General features: G+C 36.5%; 2 protein-coding genes across 2 annotated transcripts; one reads left to right on the top strand and one right to left on the bottom strand.

Annotated features, from left to right (window-relative positions):
• Window positions 1-9,394: 9,394 nt before the first annotated feature.
• On the bottom strand, window positions 9,395-9,910 carry LOC111920323 (uncharacterized). The gene has a single exon (XM_023915899.1). It carries the CDS (start codon window positions 9,908-9,910, stop codon window positions 9,395-9,397), a length of 516 nt encoding a protein of 171 aa, XP_023771667.1.
• Window positions 9,911-15,179: 5,269 nt separating this feature from the next.
• LOC111920354 (uncharacterized) lies at window positions 15,180-17,070 on the top strand. The gene is made up of 2 exons (XM_023915924.3): window positions 15,180-15,566; window positions 16,031-17,070. Exons 1-2 carry the CDS (start codon window positions 15,250-15,252, stop codon window positions 16,908-16,910), a joined length of 1,197 nt encoding a protein of 398 aa, XP_023771692.1. The 5' UTR covers window positions 15,180-15,249; the 3' UTR covers window positions 16,911-17,070.
• Window positions 17,071-22,947: the final 5,877 nt, after the last annotated feature.

The following is a 22,947-nucleotide window of genomic DNA, read 5'->3' as shown; positions in this document are numbered from 1 at the left end:
GAGTTTGTGTATAGATCTATACGGAGGTGACACCACCCCTGAGCTGTTCGCTACAGTTAGACTAGGCCAGTCTAGGGTGACAAAAACCTTATCCTATTCCGTCGGCGTCCCAAAGACGCAAAGACAGGCAAAATTGTCATTATTTAGTATGGTTATAACGACTCACTTAGATGAATTAATGTTATAAGATTTACAGGAAACCATCCTATGTTCTTTTTGGATAAAACGAGAAACCATCCTATGTTCTTTTTGGATAAAACGGGAAACTTTCTTTTTGATGAAACGTAAATTTATATACACCGGTACTCAACCACGGGGGTTGAGATTCCAACATCATCTAGCGCAGACAAGATTGAGTTGTCTGGAAATCATTCTCTTTCTATTTTTTTGTAAACATTAACACACATGCATTAATATAAGATCGGACACAAATATTTCAAACCATTTCTTATTATAAAATATCAGATTTTTGAATGCACTATGAAAACGATTCTAAACAAGTACAAAAACCATTTTTACTTAAAACTGCTTATGAACTCACCAAATTTTTAGTTGACGCTTTTCAAAACAACTTGTATTCTCAGGAATTCCAGTAACAGGTAATAAGCTCGACTATGAGGTCAAGTGGTGCAAGTTCTAGAAATTTCTCTTTCTTACTTTTGTGTAACTGATGAACAAATTCAATATGTAAACTATGTAAGCGTGTATCTTCAATGTATGATGTTTGGTTGCTATGTTTCATTCATATTCAATTGTTATGATACTATACACGAAGTCGTCCACCTCCGGACGTTTCCGCCATCCAAGCTCGGGGGTGTGACAATGATAGAGAGTGCCATCAGCGAGTAGTGCACCGTCAGTGGCACTGAGTTTGGTGGACGTATCCACTGGTGTAGCGCACGGCTTACAGGAGGCCATATTAGCTCGTTGAAGGATGGCACAAGTGTAAGAAGCCTGCGTAAAAAATAACGCATGCTTATCACGAGTAGCCGTGATACCCTAAAAATGGTGAAGCGCACCGAGATCAGTCATAGCAAATTCCTGAGACAAAAAAGTGATAATGCTACGAAGAACGTCAGGGTCAGAAGCTATCAAGATTATGTCATTGACGTACAATAATAAATAAGCACGATGACAATCGTGCTGATAAACAAATAACGAAGAATCACAAATGTTACTCTTGAAACCCCGAGAAGTAACGAATGAGGCAAAGCGAGTGTACCAAGCACACGGAGCCTGTTTAAGTCTATACAAAGATTTCCGGAGACGGCAGACCTGAAATGGACCCGACTATCAACGAATCCAAGGGGCTGGTGCATAAAAACCATCTCGTGGAGATCGCCATGGAGAAATGTGTTCTTGACGTCTAACTGATGTATCGGCCAACCTTGTAAGACTGCGAAACTGAGAACTGTGTGTATAGTAGCTGGCTTCACGACAGGACTGAATGTTTCTAAACAGTCAACACCTATTGTTTGTGATTTCCCATTGACCACCAGTCGTGCTTTATAGCGGTCAAGTGGTCCATCAGCTTTAAGTTTGTGACGAAACAGCCACATACATCGAATAACAGGGCTGTTGGTTGGTCTGGGAACAAGTTCACATGTTTTGTTTACCTGTAAAGCTAGAAATTCATCTTCCATGGCTCGTAGCCAATTAGGGTCAGACATGACGGCAAAGATGGATGTAGGAATTGGAGAGATCGGTGGAGTAGAAGAGGTATGGAGGTTTATACGGGTAACAGGTTTGGTTACTCCTGCCCGTGCACGAGTGGTCATAGGATGAATCAGAAGGGAGGGTTGAGGGGGAGTTTGAGGTGGAGTGAATTGAGGATGGGTTGTTGTAGGTGAAGGTAGAGTGTGGGAGGGAGGTATGGGTGTTGATAAAGGGTCGGTGGTGGTGGATAATGCTTTTGACCGGCGAGAATAGGTCAAGATAGGAGGGTGAGGAGATGAGGAGGTGGAGTGAGGTGGTGTTGAAGATTAGGTAGGGATGGTGGAATAAGGTGGTGGTGAAGGAGGAGTAGGGTTGTGTCACACCCCCGAACCGTCAGAAAACAACGGCGGAAACATCCGCGGGCGGGTGACGTCATGTGTAGTATCACAATAGTTGTATCATAGCTAGCAAAGTAAACACAACCATTACATTACAATATGATTATTTACATCTGTTTGAATAACATAGTTTGTACATAGCAGTATATAACAAAAGTAAAAGACGTGATTCAAAATGCTCCGTCTTCTCCAAAAGTTGGCAGGAGTACCTGTCTATTGTTGCCCTAAGAATACAAGCAGTTTGAAAGAGTATCATCATAAAGCTAGTGAGTTCATAAGTATTTAGTTTTGGTGAAAAATGTTTCTTTGATACTTTGAAAAATGTTTCCCAAGAAAATCCTATATTTTCTTATAGAAAGTGTGTTTGAACGTCCATTAGTTACTTGTTGAACAATCTGTTTATAAGAAATCGAGTTATCCCGGGAAAATCCCATATTTTCCCTTAAAATTTAATGATTGGTTATCTGTTCTAGTCTGAGGTGTACAAGTATCTACTATACTTATATCGTTAGACGTAGTTTTCTTGAAAACCCTTGTTTTCTCCCTATGAGGTGTATTAGACTTATTACATAAATAAAACTAATAAATACGTGGTGAACTAAATCCTAAGGGTACTATTAATACCCTCTAGTAATCAAATTGGTTATTACATTGAGGTTAGTTCATTTGTTTCATTATTACAAAAGTAAATTACTGTTATCTAGGTTGCGAGTGTCATAACCGTACTTAGACTTGTTATGGCACGTAACGGGGCTAGTATCTTTTTTATGACTTTGTCACCGCGGGACTTGTCGGTCCAACTGTAGCTAGCAGTAAGGTGCGGGATAGTCGGTCCTGTATAGATCTATACATAACAGTCACGCTCTCCCTACAAGAGATTCTGGTTACAAGTGCTAATCCTACTCCCTGATTCTGTGGGGGTGTTACCAAGGATGTGTCTTCAACTTTAGACAAACAAAATTTACAAGTAATAGTACTGAAAATCCTGTTTATGATTTGCATGAATCCTTTATAAAATAACACATTTTACCATATGATTCACAAGTTCATTGCTTTAGTTTTGAAAACTATTTCTACGAGTTGATTTCTTAATCGTTTGGTAAAACTGTTTTCTGTGTTAAAAGCATTATGAACATAAAATAATATACTTTGAGCACAAGTTTCCTTGTACTTTTTCTTGTATTCCCCCCTGAAAACATGGAAAACTCGGAAAAAGCGTAGGGGTATGAACTCACAGTTTAACATAGGATTCGAGTGTACGATCGAGATGAGTGCTGAGTGTCAATTGATGTTTCATACTTAAGTGGACCCTATTAACATATGGTAACACATACACGTATTAGATGAGGACATAACAATACTTTTTATGGAAGGAAACCACCTTAAGGACTAAGAAACACTTGAAACTAAGTGTTAGAATCACACGTGATTGAAGATGGGGAGTTTGCGGCCGTAATCAGGACTATACGGTCATGGGTTTGCGGCCCAACAGGGTTTACGGCCCAAGATTTGCGGTCCATGGGTTTACGTCCCATGGGTTTACGACCGTAAACACTTGGTGAAAGGTGCGATTTTCGATGTTTCAAGGTCCTTTCTAGCCTCTTGGAAGTGTTCTAAGCCTTGTGCATAGCTGTCACACCCCAAAACCGAGAATGGCAGAAAAGTTCTGGGGTGGAGGACGTCATGTAATGTATCACAACAAATGTAAAGTAGTAAACAAGCAACAACATCATCCATTGCATTAATAGTATAATTTTGATTACAAGTTTGTTCTTTCATAGTACAAGACAACATGATAACTAATCAAAATAATAGACGAGTCTTGACTGCTCTGTCTTCTCTAAACCTTGCATCAGCACCTGTCTATTTGTAACCTGAGAATACAAGTTATTTTGAAAGCGAGTATCAGCAATAAAGCTGGTGAATTCATAAGTATTTTAATGTTATTGCTTTGAAAAGTTGTTATGAAAGACTGGTGAATGTTTGATGAAACATTTAGTATAAGTATGAAAAACCCTAGAAAATCCCATATTTCCTACTAGTATAAAAAGTAGTCTTCTACCAAGACCTGAATGTTTTGAAGGTAGTCTTCTACCAAGACCCGAATGTTTTGAAAGTAGTCTTCTACCAAGACCTGAATGTTTTGTAAGTAGTCTTCTACCAAGACTTGAATGTTTTGAAAGCAGTCTTCTACCAAGACCCGAATGTTTTGTAAGCAGTCTTCTACCAAGACCTGGATGTTTTGAAATATTTGTTTCTAAAAGTCCAACATTTATCCATAAGTGTGTGGTAGTTTAAAAGTTCCAAAACTATAACACAATGATGTTTTTCATGCCTAAATAATAGATTTATGTATGTATAAAATCGCCAAGGCACTTGATGACTCTGTAAACCAATATATTTTTAATACTCCCTGAGAGTCTTTTGTTTAAGTAAAACTGGTTAAAAGGGTGTTTATCCCGAATTGTGAACATGCTAATAATATCCCATGGTGTAGTTATTACCCCCTAAGCATGATTGAGTTAAATGTATATTACTACGTATAAGAGTTGTTGTTTCCACGTGTTGTGAGTTCCTCATAACCATACTAGACGCAGTACTTATGTTGACATTTGTCACCCCGGGAACTGTAGCTAACAGTCAGGGTGCGGAGTCGTCAGCCCCGTATAGATCTATACACACTTGTCACGCTCTCCCTCCAATAGACTCTGGTTATAGGTGGGGACTTTCGTTTTGGTACTAACAAAGCCATTGTCTCACATGTTTGCTAACAACAAGTTCATGAGTAATATAACGAAATGCCTTTTTTATATGAAAAGATTATCCTTGTTATGAAAATACATACTTGTAAATAAGACGTTGGTATAGACTCATGAATGAACTGACTCTTGTGTGATTCCTTGTAATAGGAATAATGTTTTATATCTCCTAAACTATTCCTATAATAGTTTACTAGAATGTAATTGATGAGTGTCCAAGTAGGTTTATACACCCTTGCTACCCAAGAGTGTCGGAACTTAATTAACTGATGGAACATTTATGACTATATATGTACACATGATATATAACTAATATTTAAACAACCTTCGGACGGGTACCCGATATCCCACCAGACCGCATCCAAATCGAGGAAAAGGAAACAGGGTGGATAGCCTTCCTAATTCTTTTAAACATTATTTATATAACTATACATATAGAGGCATGCAATTTATAATATAAAATCATAAAAGAAGTTTTGTAAAACCCTTGAAAAGTTTAATAAATAAGAATTTGTGACTTGATGTCAGTTTATAAAACGATTCGAAAACAGTTGACAAGACAGTTTAAGTGTAAGAAAACATTTGTTTGATGCACAACAATAACATATTCAAAAAGGAAACATACAGTTTGTAAGACAGTTTTCTAAAAGTGTTTTAACATGTAAAAACGTTTGAGAAAGCTATTTGAAGTACTCTGTGTGGTTAAACGGCTAAAAGTGTAGTAAGTCTAATTGTATGTTAGTTATAAATCACATGTGATTGATTTCATAACCAAAAAGTATAACAAAGATTTATGTCTTTCACACGGGGATAACCGTGTGTTTACTTGTATTCCCCCCCTTAAAAGTGTATAAAAAACATTTATAACGCATTTGAAAGTGTAGATTATAGGGGTATGAACTCACTTGTTTGAAGTTGTTGATTTGAAGTAGTCGAGAGAAGAATCGAGCAGAACTTCGACAGGAAGAGTTGCAAACGCGGGAAAATCTCGGGATACTCGGGAATATCGGGAACACAAAACCTTCCTTCGGGACTTGAAGGTGAAAACCAGGGCTTTGAGAGGGTCTCGAGGGCATAAACGCAGAGTTTCGGCGCGAGAAAGAAGGGAACTGAGCAATGGAACTCGGAGCCCTTGAAATCTATTTATAGGGGCATTTTTGGGGTGTGCCACGTCGTGGCAAGTGATGGCCACGTCGTGGGGAGTCAAACTTATCCTCTTCCATTGATTGGACGCCCTCAGTCACTTGCCGGGTCGCGGCAAGCTTGTGCCACGTCGTGGCAAGCCTGACAACCTCGGATTTCGGACCTCGGACTTGTAAAATCCACAACTTTCGCGTACGAGCTCCGTTTTCGACGTTCTTTATATGCACACGTAGCTAAAAATATGATCTACAACTCTCTTTTAGACTTCATCGGCAAATTTTGACTTTATTTTTAATTATTTATTTTTAACGGGCCGGGACACGAAAAGTCCGTTAAAATTCCATAACTTCTTCATCCGATGTCCGTTTTTGTCAGACTTTTCGTCATTGCGCTACTATTTTTGAGACCTTCGATTCTCATTTAGGTTGTTTCGGTCAAAAGTCTCTCGAGCTCTATTTCGAGTTTTTAGCTGTCTACTGCTATATCCGGATCTTGGAAAAATCATAACTTCTTCATACGAAGTCAGATTTGGACGTTCTTTTTATGTATGCTCACGGTTTAATGTTATCTACAACTCTCATTTAGATACTTAAGGCTAAAAACTATTGTATTGAAACTTCGCGTTTTTCGTTTAATCGGTGTTGCCGGTTTTGTCCGGAATTTTAGAATGGTTATAACTTCCTCGTTATAACTCGGATTTTTGTGTTCTTTATATTTATGAAAACCTTGATACGATTCCTATCACTTTATTTAACCCAAATAAGATTTTAGGAAAGTTATATTTTGACCTAAATTTGACTGGTGTTACATTACATTGTCTCGAAATATCGGGTTGTCACAACAGCTCAAGGAAGAGTTTAAGGCCAATAATCGACAAAAAATGGAGTTTACGACCATTGAAGGGTGTACGGCCGTACACACGGGTTTACGATCGTAAACCCATTTTGTGTTCATGATTTGGGTCGATTTTAGGTGAAAAATCAATGGTTTCTAGTATATATCAAGCATAGATGGTAGTTACTTACTGTAAGAGGCTTGGAATGAGGTTTTTAGCCACCAAGAACTAGTGTGCGTTCTTGGTGTTCTTGGTGAGAGAGAAAATCTAGAAAAAGATGAAATTCATGAGATGAAACATGGATTCATCACTAGAAAAAGGATTGAAACACTATCAAAGTGAAGAATCACTTACATTTTTGAGGATCCTTGAGCAAACTCGAAAATTATAGAGAGAGAAAGTCTTTGGAGTGTTTAAAGTGTGAAATGAAGGCCACTCATCCCTTCTATAGGGGTGAGTTTTCGGCCAAGGGGTGGGGTGGGGGGTGTACGGCCGTAAAATCGAGTTTGCGGCCGTACACTCCTCTCGAAGGGGTGTTTGGCCCGGATTCTATGCTTTGACTTGGAAAAGTTCATTCTTGGACCCAAACCTCGATTGTACTGAGTTCAAAATATTTAATTAGACCCGAGATAATGCTGAAAAGAGCAGAAATAAATTCCAAATTGATTTATTTTTTAACGGTTTGAACGGAAGAAATTTCGGGTTGTCACAGGTTGGTGGATGTGGAGTAGGGAAAAGCATGAAGAGGGGAGGGGGTCATCAAGAAAGTCAAAATATGTGGAGGGGGGAGGGGTATTGGAAAAGGGAAAAGAGGTTTCATCAAATGTAACATGGCGAGACAGATAGACTTTTCTAGTTGATGGATCAAAGCATCGATATCCCCGAAATTTTTCCGGATAACCAAGGAAAACACATTTGACGGATCTTGGTTGGAGTTTATGAGATTGAGTGGATGAGATATTAGGATAACAAGCACACCCGAAGGTGTGGAGATGATCATATGATCATTGACAACCATAGAGAGAAGGTAGGTGTGGAAAAATTTAGGCGTTTAGTAGGAAGGATATTATGAAGGTAGGTGGCGGTGTGGAGAAGAGAGGCATGAGTGGGAAGGGTACATATAATGTCATTAATGCGACGAATCATCCATTCGGCTCGTCCGTTTTGTTGGGAAGTTTGAGGGAAAGAGAAACAGAAGACGAGACCATGAGTGTGGGCAAAAGGATTTAAAGTCATTATTGTTGAATTCTCCCCCGAGATCGCATCGGAATGACTTAATGGTTCGGTTAAATTGCGTATGGATAAGCTTGTGAAATTTTGTAAAAGTGAGAAACGTGTCAGATTTATATTTGAGGGGGTATACCCATACATAATGAGTGAAATTATCAATAAGGACCATATAGTATTTGTAACCAGATTTGCTTAAGACTGGGGATGTCCAAAGATCACAATGTATAATGTCAAATGGTGCATAAGTAACAGATTGTGAATCATAAAAAGTTAAGTGAGTATGTTTAGATAATTGGCAAGCATTGCACAAAGAAGAAGTTGTAGGTTTATTACAAGAAATTGAAAATTTTGAACGAAGTAAATCTAAAACTGGAGCGCCTGGGTGACCCAAACGAGCATGCCAACGATCGTGAGAAGTGGCAAGCAGAGCAGTAGAACTGGAAGGTGCGGTGAAGGGGTAAAGATCTCCCGTGCTATCATGACGAGAAAGAAGAGCTCCAGTCTTGAGGTCCTTCAACAGAAGCTTGATTATTGATAGTAAACTTACGAACAGATAAAAGATTTTTAATAACGGATGGAGTAAACAAGATATTTTTTAAAGTATATGAATGAGAGGGGGTAGTGTAAGAAGCATGACCAGACCCATGAATTGGCAGACTAGAGCCATTTCCAACAAAAATCGATGTTACAGGCAAAGTAGTTATGGAACTTAAGATCTTACCCTAATCAGATGTAAGATGCGTCGAGGCACCGGAGTCCATATACCACGCCGGATCATTGGAATTAATATGAACTTGTTGCATTGTCTGTGCTAAATCTGACAAATTGTAGTCAGAATAACCAACAAATTGAGGAGTGGGAGTAGGCGTCGGACCTGATGGCTACTTCGGAGGTCTAATTGGCCCCTGTTGTGTTGTGGGTCCAGAATATTGACTGGGCCCGTAGGTGTGATTAGCCCAGTGATTTGTGGATTGATTCGGTCCATGAAAAGGGTATGGTGATGGAGGTGGATACCATGATTGCAATCCATTCCATCCTTGCTGTTGCCATTGATTTCCTTGTTTCCAGTTTTGGTGGCGATGACTGCCACGTTCCATGAAGCTTTTGCCATGTCCTCAACCAGTAAAGCCTCGCTCGCGAGTACCTGTACCTCTGCTCGAGTATTTGTTGTAGGGTTGACCTTGATTACGTTGACCAACTGCTTCGTTTTGTGGTGTCCTATTGACAGAAGTAGGAGCAGCGAGAACCGAGTAGGTTTGATTTTGTCTAGCTTTTTGTTTGTGTTGTTCAAGTTGTAACATGCTACGAGCTGTTCGGAGAGCTTTGATTGATGTAGGCCCCGACAACATCAAACTCCGGTGGTAACCCACGAATCATTTGTAAGACCAGTCTAGACTGAGTGACTGGGTTCTCAACATCTCTAAGATGATCAACAAGATCTTTAAGTTTTGGCAATAAGATTCCATTGATAAACATGCTCCCAAGGTAAGACTTGTGAATTCCTGTTCAAGGGCTGCTGCACATGACCCTTTGTTGTTGAGAAAAGTTGATTTGAGTTTATTCCAAGCGGCTTGGGCAGTGGTATCAGTCTCTAAGATGCAGACCATTAATTCATCAGACAAGGTGTTGTATATCCATTGAAGGACAAGTGCATCGATTTCAGCCCATTGGAGGTACCCGGGATTGGTGTCAACTGGTTCAGGAGTGTCATTAATGTGATCGAGAACCTTGTAAGCCTTGGCGTAAAGAGGAAACAACTTTTTCCAGGACGAGTATGTGACTTTAGAGCCATCCAATGTTCGGATCTTTGTCTGGATGTTTGTGACAGTGTAGGCAGGGTGCAAGGCCATGTCCTTCACTTCACCTGAACCAGAAGCATATTTTGTCATGGAAGAAGATTGAAGCAAAACTGTGGCTTTGTTCTTAAAAAAAATCGCCTGTTAGGGTTTAGGTAGGCTCTGATACCATAACAATGATTACAGATCTTGAATCAATTGCCTTATCTTCCGTTAATGAATAAAGCCCTATATATAAATAGGGATAAGATACAATCAGATATACCCACATATAGGGGGTATATAATAGTAAATTATATAAAAGATAATTACAAGATATATAAATATATTCCTAAGATGTGATCAGCTAATATGATGGAGTAGACTGTTTGAATCTTTTTGCAGGTGAGGTTGCTAAGAGAATTTTGAGCATATGTATCTTTCCTGTATTAGAAATGCAGTCTTAGTGTCCCTCAAAAAACTATCTGGTAAGCTTTTTGTTGTGTATCTTGATTTTGCCCATTTGATTGTTATATTTATTTAAAATTATTTAATAGTTAAGGAAGACAAAAATTCTTCTATGGGGTGGTCAAATTGGTGTAATGGACAGTCAATGTGTTGGAGTCTTGGATAGAATTCAAACATTTATTTTCTGCAATGACTTTGCATTAAAACAAAAATCTAAAATTTCTTTTGAGTGGTTATTGAGGAATGCTTATAGATAGATTCATCTTTCTACTATAATCTTGGAAGCAAGTAACTGTGGTTTAAATACTAGGATAATATTCCTAAACATAAGGGAACATAGAGTTGCCACTTTAAATCAGGTAAATTAAAAAGTTTTGTCTGAAATGATAAGCTTTGATATATAGATTATATCAGTCTCATCCTTTTCTAATATTTCACAGGCTTGATGGAGGATGTATAATATGGATGTTATTGCCGAAAGGGAAAAGAAGAGTGAACTGAATCTTATTTGTAGGAAGGAAATGAAAGTACAATGCAATCATATGCTAAAAGTAAAGCACATTGTCTATATTAATAGGAATGGTAAAAAATAAAGTAGATTGTTTATTCTTTCTTATTATTTTTCCATGTAATTCATCTGAAACCTTAGTGATGCATTCCTTCCGATTCTTTATACCCATCAAAAGTTATTGGGTTTTAGATCCAGAAGCAGTTGACATCTGCATCCAACGACACAATTTTCTTGGTTTTGTGGCATTTGGGTTTTGGGGTTTGTTTCTTAATCGCTTTGTTTTTGTCTCTAGGCTCTACTATTTTTTCAGGGTTTTTTCTTGATTGAGATGAATGATGAAGTTGCTACTCAAATACAAGATGAAGCAATCAAGTTTGGTTGATCCATTATGGTCTCTTGCAGATCCATTAAGGAGTTTGAACGAGGGGCAAATGATAATTACTTTTCTGCATATATAAACCTTGAAAGTATATTGCTATTATGGTTTCCTTTTGTTTTTTAATCAATACAAAATCTTAAAAAAAAACTTAAATCTTATTAATTTAATAAAATTTTATAAATCTTTTACCCGTGGTTCCCACGGGTTGTAAGTTGTAACATATATATATATATATATATATATATATATATATATATATATATATATATATATATATATATATATATATATATATATGGTAGGTTATAGTGTGGATAATAAGTATTATGTGGATGTAGGAATAAATGTGGACCAAGAGTTTAATATACATATTCTCATTGAATACAAATTCTGATAGAATACATATTCTGATTGAATGAACATTCTGAAAAATAACAAAATTTTGAATCATGAGTTGAAGAATAACAACATTCTTAAAGAATAATAATTTATTATTAATATTATTGAAAAATCTAAGGTCCAAAAATAAACAAAAAACAATTTTTACTGTCACATTCTATAAACATACAATGTCATTTTTTGAATTTTTGCCACATTCTATAACAATACAGCCTTTATAGTAAATTATTCTTGAAAAAATCTTCATTCTATAAGAAGATTAAATCCAACCTATAACTATTTCTTTTAAACCTCAATCTAATTAAATATATTGTTTCTATACATGTATCCAAGTAAAAGTAAGAAATTAAATTATCTCTATTGTTGGTCCAATACCACTAAACATTAAGTAAAATTAAGGACATTGTAAAATTATCTATACTAAACCTAAACCCAATTTAAGTTATATTGGGTATGTACACAGATTCAGATAGACGGAGATAGATAAAAATCACAAGACTATGATGTTCTTAAAAATTATTTGGGAAAGCCTCAAAACCGTAACATATGATGAATATGAACTCGTCATTAGACAAACCAATTAAAATCTCGATTCTTTAAAACCCTTAAATCGAAAGACAAAAACGAATTTTATAGAGATCGGAGGTCGACGGTGTCCTTGATTTCAAGATGGTGGAACTTGGAAGCAAAGAGTCTGCATGAAACTGATGGCGAGAGATAAGAGAAGTGGCGTGAGGTCTTTTGATGGGGCCGAAGGTCGATGGAAGCGGGAGAGATACGATTTTGTAGGTGTCGATAGAAGAGACAATAGGGTTTTAAATAACTAATTTGCCTAAATTAAAGGATAGATAATTTAATTAATTATTTATTGAAATTAAATAATACTTGGTCATATTAATCCCTACATCTACAAAATATTTGTTGATGCACATTTGAATATATATATATATATATATATATATATATATATATATATATATATATATATATATATATATATATATATATATATATATATATATATATATATATATATATATATAAAAGAACATTTCCATTGAAAAAAATTAAAAAAAAAAACAATCAAATAAATTACTTCAAATCTTGGTCTTGTAATTATCTTATATACATACTAAAATCAAAAGTCGGTTATTTATTTCAGCTACTTTTTCCTTGTTAAAATAAAACTTTATACCTTTACTTTTTCAAATGACATTTAGACATTCTTGATTTTTATCCTCGTAATTATAATTTTACTTTGTAATAAGATACTTTTTAATATTTACCTTTCAAAATATTATTTTCATTCATTTGATTTTTACTTTCCTTCACTCTCTAAACTTTGAATGTTTATCCCTTTTACTATATATATAAAATTTGATTTTCAATATAGCTTTTGTTCGTTAAGACAATTGACAAAACTGCAAAATTGGTCCTGTGGTATTCAAAAAATTGTGGATAAGGTCCAAAAAGTTTACGACTTGCATGGAAGGTTCAAAATCAAGATTTTTCCGTGATTTTGGTCCTAAATTTAAGAAATTTTCGTAGTTTTGGTCCATGGAGCACTTGAATTGACTGTTTTGCCCTTTTAGATTCTCTTTGTATTTTTTTATAATTTTTATTTTGTAAGTATTAATGAAAAAAAGAAAAGAATTATGCTCGTCCACCCCATCATTCCATATGTACCCCCACCCACCCACCCCCTCTCTCTCTCTCTCTATCTCTCTCTCTCTCTCTCTCTCTCTCTCTCTCTCTCTCTTCACCATCTTCCCAATCTATCTCGTTTTTTCTCCCCAGAATTCCAATCTGCAACATGATGCCCCCATCAAACTCGTTCACTTCACCTGATCACAAACCAAAACACCCTAAAACCAAATCCATCAAGAAAAGTCGAGATTACAACACCTAGCACCATGTCTACAACGATGTTAGAATGCCTAACTTGGGTAATTGTGTGTCTGAAATCCATGAGCTGAGGAAGAAATCACGGATATGGCTCGGGACATACCGAGCCATTTTGTCATCTCCAAGGGATGTATAGGCTGCAGATAAGGGAGGATTCGATGGTGTTTTTGGAGGAGCAGATAACATAGGCGACCAATCGGAAAGAATATGGATCAAATGACGACTGATTAGAGCCCGCAACTAGTAGGTAGGGATGAACATTGCTCGATTTAGATCCATTATTTGTTGACAAAAAACCTAATTTTGCTATTTCGGGTTTCTTGATTATGTCATCAGAAGTGGGGCTTGCTTCAACATTGATCTATGTCAAAGAAATCTCGTTATTACCAGATTAGGTTTGATTTGGTTTGGTGATGCATCTTCAGTTTGGGGATTCCTGAGGAACCAAATCTCTTCAGTTGGTTGATGGTGTTTGGGTACCAACAACTGGAGAATATAGGATGGAATAGAGGCGACAGAGACGAGAATGGGTTGGGGGAGAAAATCAATTTGTTTTGGTTCACTTCCGCCCCATTTGTCTGATCCATCTCATAGTTTGTTTATGTGCTTAATATCTCAGATCGTATTAAATGTGTTGTAAGGAGTTGTAGATTTGAGGATTTAACGATGTTCACGATAAGAATGAAGGACCATCGAGAGAGAGAGAGAGAGAGAGAGAGAGAGAGAGAGAGAGAGAGAGAGAGAGAGAGAGAGAGAGAGAGAGAGAAGGAGAGAAAGGTTTTAGTTTTTAGTTTTTATAATTAATAAAATATTGCACTAAATATAAAAGAGAAATAATAACGGCAAAATAGTCATTTTAATTTATCAGGGACCAAATTCACATAAATCTTTTGATTTTGGACTATCCATGCAAGTTGAAAAGTTTTTGGATCCTATTCATATTTTTTTGAATACCACAAAGACTAATTTTGCAATTTTATCGTTCGTTAACTTCAGAAAAATTATTTTTTACGTGTTTATTTTTATATGTGTTGGTATAGATTTGAGGTGCCCAAAGTTTTGACGCAATTTTAGAACTTTGGTTTGTTAATTTTTTTTTAAACAAACTTACTTATTTTTTTTATATATGTTTTTTTATAAATTAGGCATACTTTTTTTATGTGGTTATTTTTAGTTACATTTAGAATCATCAAATTAATTTCTATGTACGGCCAGTAAAAGTAGTAGTTTACTAGTTTACTCTAAAATATAAAATAATTAAATAAATCAACAGAGTTCCAAATAAACCAATCGAAAGTAACATATAAAAAAAAATTAATATGTAAAAATGTGATATGAGACGTGTAGCTTAGGAGCTTGTGTCAACTTTTTGAGATTCGTAAAAAACATCTCTTCACGTTCGACTAGAATTTCTTTATTTATTTATTTATTTATTAAAAATGACAATATCAGTTAACTAGCTTGAAGTTAACATTCCAATTTAAAATACCAACACTTTCCGCGAAGCTACCTAGGATCTTCATCTCTAATCATACACGGATGCAACGAAGTTTCCAACATAATATATTAAACATCCAAAACCTCGATCTGTACCAGATAATATCTTTAATGTCCACAAAAAAGTCAACAGTAGTTGATTTGGTCAAAATAGAATAATCAAAAGAAAATTCAAATTACTTATTTAACTTCTCCAAGATAATCACTTGAATCTCAAATCTCTAATGTATATATACACATGATAACATCAACAACCTATTTTCAAAACCACAAACTAAAACCATAAGTTTTGATATGTATGTGACTCGATCTCTTTCTCATTACAAGAGCTCTCCGGAAGCTCTTTATCAGCCTCCCGAGGGTCCAAACTCGGGTTACTTGATAATCCAAGACGAAGAGTCCGAAACTTACTCATGCTTTGGGCTCTACAAGAATCGGTATCTTGCAGGGTTACCCTTCCCTCAGAACAAAAGATTGACCACACGTTATGCTTCAGGGAATGGTGAACATCGACGTGTTTATTATAATGAAGTTGTCTTTATTCCTGTCCTTAATCAACCATTGTCTTCAAACCGTTACTATGCAATAAAGCCACGTGGATCGCATAAAGGGTATGTGTGTATGCTATACATTGCTTAGTTTTATCAATTAACTTTTTCGCTCAAGTAATCCTTTAGATATGTAGCATGTGTTTTCTGATTTCTCCTATTTGCTTGCATGTTAACTCTTTTTGTCTTCTTAATCCATCAATTTCATTTCACACATTATTAACACATGATTTTATAATGATGATCGAATAAAACCTTAAGGGTGTTTATGTAACTGACACAATGTTAGGAAACTATAAATAATGGTAAAGGTATAAAATATGAAGTTTTTGCATCATTATGTAACTTTCAGGAAGTTAAAATATCAGAAATTGGATCAAAACATAAAAAATTATAAAAGTATAATGCCGTTTATCTAAAAAAAAGTTTGGACAGACAATAATAAGCATACTCAAGAAGAACAATAGAAGCATGAGAGAAACACAAGTCCTATTGATGTCGAATAAACTAACATTAAGGCTTTTCAGGGAAGCTTTTGCATGCTCCAAGGAGGAAGACATGACGCCATGTTGTTTCTGTAATTGTGTTAGTGATGTAAAACCAAGGCCATTGGAGCCAAATGATGTGTACCAACAGTTTGAGATCGTTCCTTACAAAGCATCTTGTAGAGGTGATGGAAGCTTTAATGCCAAATCTGTCGCTGAAGATGGATACCCTCCACATTTCTTAAGGAGAAAAGGTTGGGAAATCTACACTAAAACTCCTAAAAATTATGAGTTACGTGAAGCAAATGGACTCAATGATTCCCTTCGTTCACGCCTCCCTGAATTTAGTTTCTCACCCTCCAACAAAACTTCCAATTCAGTGGTCGTTGGCAAGTGGTATTGTCCTTTTATGTTCATAAAAGAAGGAAGATTGAACGAACAGGTGAAAATGTCTATCTTTTATGAAATGACATTGGAACAAAAATGGGAACCAGTTTTCGAACAGGAAAACGAGCATAATGACAAAGGAAATGATGTGTTTGTGAAAGCTTCATTTCAAAATGAAGCGGTTTTTATTGGTGAGAGTCAGCAAGAGGCTATATGGGATGAGAAAGACATGGTAGATGGAACCTTATGGTTTTTCTGTCGTGGGGCTGATAATGTGAAAGAAGAAAGTGTAGGGTTGAGAAGAGAAATTGTTGAAAGAATGAGGTGGGAAGAAGAAAAAGTTGGATGGGTTGATGGTGGAGATAACAGGATACATATGGTTACAAGAGAAGAGAAGTTTGAAGGAAGTGGTGGATGGAAGAGATTTGGTTGTTATGTTTTGGTTGAAAGATTTGTGCTCAAAAGAATGGATGGAACTTTAGTAATGGCATATGATTTCCGTCATATCCATCAAATTAAAACCATATTTGAATAAGATTTATATGTTTTTTTTGTATTAGAATGAGACGCTGATATGTTAATATCCTGTAATTTTATAAGTATGTACATTATATGTCAGGTAGTGTTTGTTTTTCTCTTGTATTTTATGGTGAATTTAATAAAGTTTGAATTGTTATTATGGTGTCTAACAATAAGTTTTTGAGATATGGTTAAATGTTAAAATCATATGTTTTATATGATGATATTTTGATGTTTATATGATGATATTTTTAGAGTATTACAATGTAGACAAAATTTTATAAATGATACTTGTGGTTTTAAAATTGTCCCCAAAAAATTCTTATGAAACCTTTTTACATTAATGGGCTCTTTCGACAAAACTTAGTACTTCATTGGACCCTTTTGACAAAAGTAGTAACACCACGGGTCCTTATGACTAACATCGTTAGGTTAATACCATTAATTACTAGCATGAATATATGAAATGTCTAAAATACGTTTCTCCCTATACTTCTCTCCATCTCAGTCTCTCAACATTTAAGAACACCATTGTCCCTCGCCATTAACATCTACTCTAACCACCGTCTGCCGCTATGTAACGACCCAAAATCAAGGGTAAAAATTTCATTTTAATTTACCTAAGACACTGATACCATTTATTTCGAACATTTCAAATCATCGTTAAGTAAATCATTTATCAGAGTTCATCCCAAAATCATTCATTGCGGAAATCATAGGTGTATGCACTGCGATCAATCCGAACCCTTCTTTTCCAAATCGATGATACCTGAAACCAAAACTGTAAACCGTAAGCACAAACCTTAGTGAGTTCCCCAGAGCATACTCTACACACAATCTACATAACATATATCACATTAGCTATAAGCTACACATATCACATAAGCCATGCATTCAACAAATAAGGAAGCCCTAGAAACCCTCCCGGGTCTTACACCTAATATCACAGGAACCCCCACGTGGTCTTTATCTGCCATGGGAACCCCCACATGGTCTTCTTGTCCTGGGAACCCCCACAAGGTCTTCTTGCCTTGAGAACCCTCACAAGGTCTTCCTACCAAACAAGACATAATGCAAACTATACAAGCAAGTATACTACGATGTCATGGAAACCCTCCAAGGTCTTATACCAAATGCCACGGGAACCCCCACGTGGTCTTCCATACAAATGTCATACTATCATATCGCATATTCAATCAACCAACCGCATCTCATAAAATGGGCCGGCCTTGGTGCCTTAGACCCATTGATATGGTGAGAAGACTCACCTCTCGAATGTTGAATTGATAAGCTTAAGTCAGTCATATCGCACACACTGCTCCTTCTCAACTTCCCATAATCATCAGGTGATTAACTTGACACAAACCCATAAATACTCTTAGGTCAACCCTGGACAAAGTCAAGGTCCACCGTCAAGGTTAACAGTCCATGTTGACCTCAACTCGTTGAGTATAGCCAGCCACTTGTAGAGCTCTTGCTTAACTCGTCAACTCGCCGAGTCACATGAGTGACTCGTCGAGTTCCCTAACGTTCGCGACCGCAAACTCTCAACCGCAAACTCCTAACCGAAAACCCCTTGGTCGTAAAGTCCTTGGCTGACTCATCACGTTGATTAAAGGAATCGGCGAGTTCCTTTAGTCCCACTTGTTTTCGGACTTTTCCAGTGGGATCTAGCGTCCCAAACTTCAGATCTAGCCTTCCCTAATGTAGATGTCACGTAAAGTTGCAAACTTTACGTGCATGCAAGGCCCCTCATGGCCATAACACCAAAACTAGTCTTCATACAAGGTTTCACTGCATGGAAAGGGGCTGAATTGCATAAAGGGAGCAACTTTATGCCATTGGGGACCTAAGGAGGTCCAGATCTAGAACCATAAGTCCAGATTCAAGCTTGACCCCATTTTTCCCCAAAAATGGTCATTCACTTCCAAGAAAGGGGATCTAAGCAATTAGAGGTAAAGGCCATGGCTTTGTACCTTAGACTGATGGACAATATGATATAGATGTTGGGTCTACAGCTTCTCTCCTGATTCTTTCTCCTTCAATCTCCACAATCCTCCAAAAGACGCTCACAAAGGCTCTTTTTCTCACCAAAAGAGGGTTTACGGCCGAAAACGCTCTCCTCTGGGTAGTAAGTTGCTGAAGGAGGCCACAAATGAGCCATAAGTCCTTTATATAGGGCACAAACCCTTAAAAATTAGGGTTTCTCTTTATAGTTCCTACTCGCTGAGTCGGGGCCTTCCGACTCGTCGAGTAGGTCCCGGTCCCGCGTCCGAAATTAATAGTTCTACTCGACGAGTTGATCCTTCAACTCGCCGAGTCCACAACCAAAACCCTAAAATCAAATAGATCCAATAATACTTGGAATAGGTGTTACACGCTACCGGCTCGTACTCCGACCAAAGTCTGCCACCACATACTCTTACTGATGTCCATTGCTACCACCATCGTCCGCCTATTTTCACCACCACAAACTCCTACTAACCAGAAATTAGAAGGAAAAAATAAACAAAACCAACTCTTAATGAGCCTTTTCTCTCTGGCTCTATCCACACAGCCACCATCAACCTCCTCCTCCTTTACCTTCTGTTTCAGCAGCGACAACAACCACCACCATGAATACTAGACCTGGAAATTCAAGACACGAATACATGAATCTGTGAGTGACACGTCATGACACGAATACTCGACACGAATACATCTTGAAAATTGAGATAAAACTTATCTATACTATGTTATAAAAAGAAATCTCATTATTTCTATAAATTGATTCAATATAATAATAATATATTTTTAAGACGTTCCAGTCTCTAAGCTTAAAGTACAAATAATCACTAATAAAATAATATTAAATTTTAAACTAACCCAAAATCATACAAAAAATAATACAATAAGTACAAGTTAAAACGTAACCAAAAAAATCGCTTCGAAAGAATCAAATTCTCCATCTATCTCTCTAAATCCTCCCACTCTACGAACCGACCATTGTTGTTTCTTTTCCCTTTCTCGATGACTCGTCCCAACCTCTTCGCTTTGTGTGTGTAGGGAACCAAAAGAATTATTGGAATATCATGAAGGATGGTGCTAAGAAGAGTGAAATCGGCTTCAAAAGGGTGAAATCAGCCAAAGAACCTTAATGGATTGACTTCAAAATCGAATTCAGATACATGTATTTGCTATTGTTCATGATTTTTAAATAATTTTCTTTCAAACTTCGCACCACCGCCATCATGCCCTAAACTCACTCTCTATCTAGATTTCAATCCCTAAAACTCACCTTGATCTTGACATTTTGCAGCTAGGAGACAACCTAGGATTTCTCTCTACACCCAACCATCTGTTATCGACCACCACAAAGCTCCCTAGAATCGATTTTCTCTATGGTGTCAGCCTCTTCAATCTCCCAACCAAGAACACACCAAGTAAAGCTAAAAATGGTTTTTCTTTTGCTATTGGGTGCGCAGGTTGAGGTCTTGCTGGTTATCCATCTACGTTGTCTTACAGATGGTAGTTGTCATTGGGAACTCACTGATTAGGCAAACCAAATAGATTTGACCTAGATTCTCTTTGATTCCAAGTAAAGTTTTTTTTTTACCTAGCTTCTCTTTTATTTCAAACCCGAAATGGAGTTTTTGTGCAAGATCACATCTGATACTGTTTGGTTTGATGTGGACGTTTTGTTCCAAATAACACACCACTTACCCTCTCTCTTTCCGATTTAGTTTTTTTCATATCTTTGATCTGTATAAGCACTTTTGTGTTTTTTTTGTAGTTACTTGCCTGAACGAGATTTATCTTAACAAATTTGGATGAACAAAAACAGGGACACGTTTTCTATCTGGAAAAGACATAGAGGATCACAAAAACTTTAATATTTTTCTTATTTTTAGATCTTAGTTGATGGGGTTTTCACTTAATTTGTGTAAATTTCAAATTCTTGATTCGTTATTACACATTCCTACTGATACTGAAGTTTACATTAGGTCTGGATCTTAGGATGAGGTAAATTTTTGCATCAAGATGCCTAAAATTTGTTTTAGGAATTCAAATTTATTAAGATTTATTAACAAACTTACAAGTGATTGATACACTTTTTGTCATAAACGTTGCTAATTACTTTTGATGTTCTTATTTCCATTACTCTATTGTTGGCTAACTAGATGATACTTTCTTTTACAACAAGATGTTGATAATGAGAAGAAAAAGAAGCAGGATAACCTTCAAAACATACCTTGATTTTAATTGAGGAATTGTTTAATCAGATGATTACTGGTGATATATGTGCAGTTAGGCCATCGGGTGTGGTACGCATTTTGACGCATAAAGGTGACGTGGTTGGGGGTTCCTACGCGTGAACACCTCCCCCTTGTCCGTAAACGTGGTGAGGATTGATGTCATTTACGCGTTGTTATGACCAATCAATGTCAAATGTTTTAAACGGTCAATATTTGAGCCGTTGGAAATAAAAAAAAGAAAAAAAAATCAACTTTTTAAACTTATATAAATACCAAACATTTTACACCATTTCACACCACAAAATCCTTCACATATCTCTCTACTTTCTCATTTTTTTTTTCAAAAGTGTGGAGCAAAATCAAAATACCTCTACCACTCTAAACACCCCCAACAACCCCAAACAATCCAAATGATCAATATCAAGGTTACACTCAAATGCTAACATTCCAACAACAACCTCTATTTACCAACATTCCATTTTAACCAAACTACTTCCAACAACAAAGACCACAACAATTCAATCAACCCCAATTCCAAGATTTCAGCAGTTTCAACCCCAACAGTTCCAAACACAACCATCTCAACAACTCCAAACACAACAATTCAAGTCCGTTTTGCTCAATCCCCCACCTATAAATTTGGACAACGACGAAAACGACCGGGTCGAAGCAACACAACCATCAAGGAGAAGGAAAGCAAAAGGAAAAGCTACAAATAAAAGAGGAATGGATTGGATCGAAGAAGAGGAGGAAGATTTAGCTAAAGCTTGGATTCTATATCGTGTGACTTGAGGATGGGCAATGCGCAAATGAGAAACAATTTTTGGCTTCGTGTTTTAGATCACTTTCACTTGCTTTTGGGAAGACAAACGGGCTGAACGTACGACGCGGTCAATGGAAAATGGCGTGAACTACGAGTGGCTTGCACCAAGTTTAACGACATATTTGAAAATCTGGAAAATATGCATAAAAGTGGTAGCGACGATTTCAATATTTTATCAACCGCTTGCCAATAATACAAGGTTACCAACGGCGGTAAAATGTTCGGCCACCAAAAAGCGTGAGAAGTTTGTCATAAGGGTCCAAAATGGGTCCTTAACCCGAAGACTTCACATTTAGAATCGACCACCGGCTCCAACAAAAGGTCAAGAACTTCCGAGTCGGATGTGGGTTTTGTGCCGACCTCAATGACGACTTTGATGAGACCGAAGGGGAGGGTTCACCAGAAGTCCAACTTCGTCGACCACCGGGAAGGGATAAAGGGAAAAAGGCGGCATCTTCAAGCGAAAAAACAAGTAACGAAGACGTACTTGCGGAAAGAATCGACAAAACTCAAAGTCTTTTACAAAAAAAAAATATGAAGCAATGGAGGAAACTCAGCGTCGGAAACAAGCACTCACCGATCTTCAAATTTTAAACACGAAGCCGCAATCCGAAATCGACCTAGAAAATCTAGCCGCGTTTCTGATAATCCAACAACAAGTTTGGGAAAAGTATGAAATTAGGTTTTAACGTTTTTATTATTTATGTTTAATTTCTATGGTTTTTTAGTTATTTAGGTTTAAATTGTTATGTTTTAATGGTTTTTAGTAATTTAGGTTGAAATTTTATGTTTTTATGTTTTTTTAGTAATTTAAGTTATGTAATATGTTTTTATGTAATTTGAAATATTTAATTATGTTATTAATTTAGTTTTTTTTATTTTAATCAAAATATAAAAAAACAAAAACAAAAACAAAAACAAAACAACAAAAAAAAAAAAAAACAAAGTGTAGTGATAACCATTTTCAAGGCTAGTGAACATGTAATGAACATGTA

Source organism: Lactuca sativa, chromosome 3, assembly GCF_002870075.4.
Source record: "Lactuca sativa cultivar Salinas chromosome 3, Lsat_Salinas_v11, whole genome shotgun sequence".
Taxonomy (NCBI): Eukaryota; Viridiplantae; Streptophyta; class Magnoliopsida; order Asterales; family Asteraceae; genus Lactuca; species Lactuca sativa.
The sequence above is the reverse complement of the archived record's forward strand: the minus strand, read 5'-3'. Positions and strand labels throughout refer to the sequence as shown.

Coding starts and splice junctions, on each gene's coding strand:
- LOC111920323 (XM_023915899.1), bottom strand. CDS start 9,910: ATGACAAAATATGCTTCTGGTTCAGGTGAAGTGAAGGACATGGCCTTG.
- LOC111920354 (XM_023915924.3), top strand. CDS start 15,250: ATGTATGTGACTCGATCTCTTTCTCATTACAAGAGCTCTCCGGAAGCT. Junction 15,567..16,030: donor CCACGTGGATCGCATAAAGG/GTATGTGTGTAT, acceptor AAGGCTTTTCAG/GGAAGCTTTTGCATGCTCCA.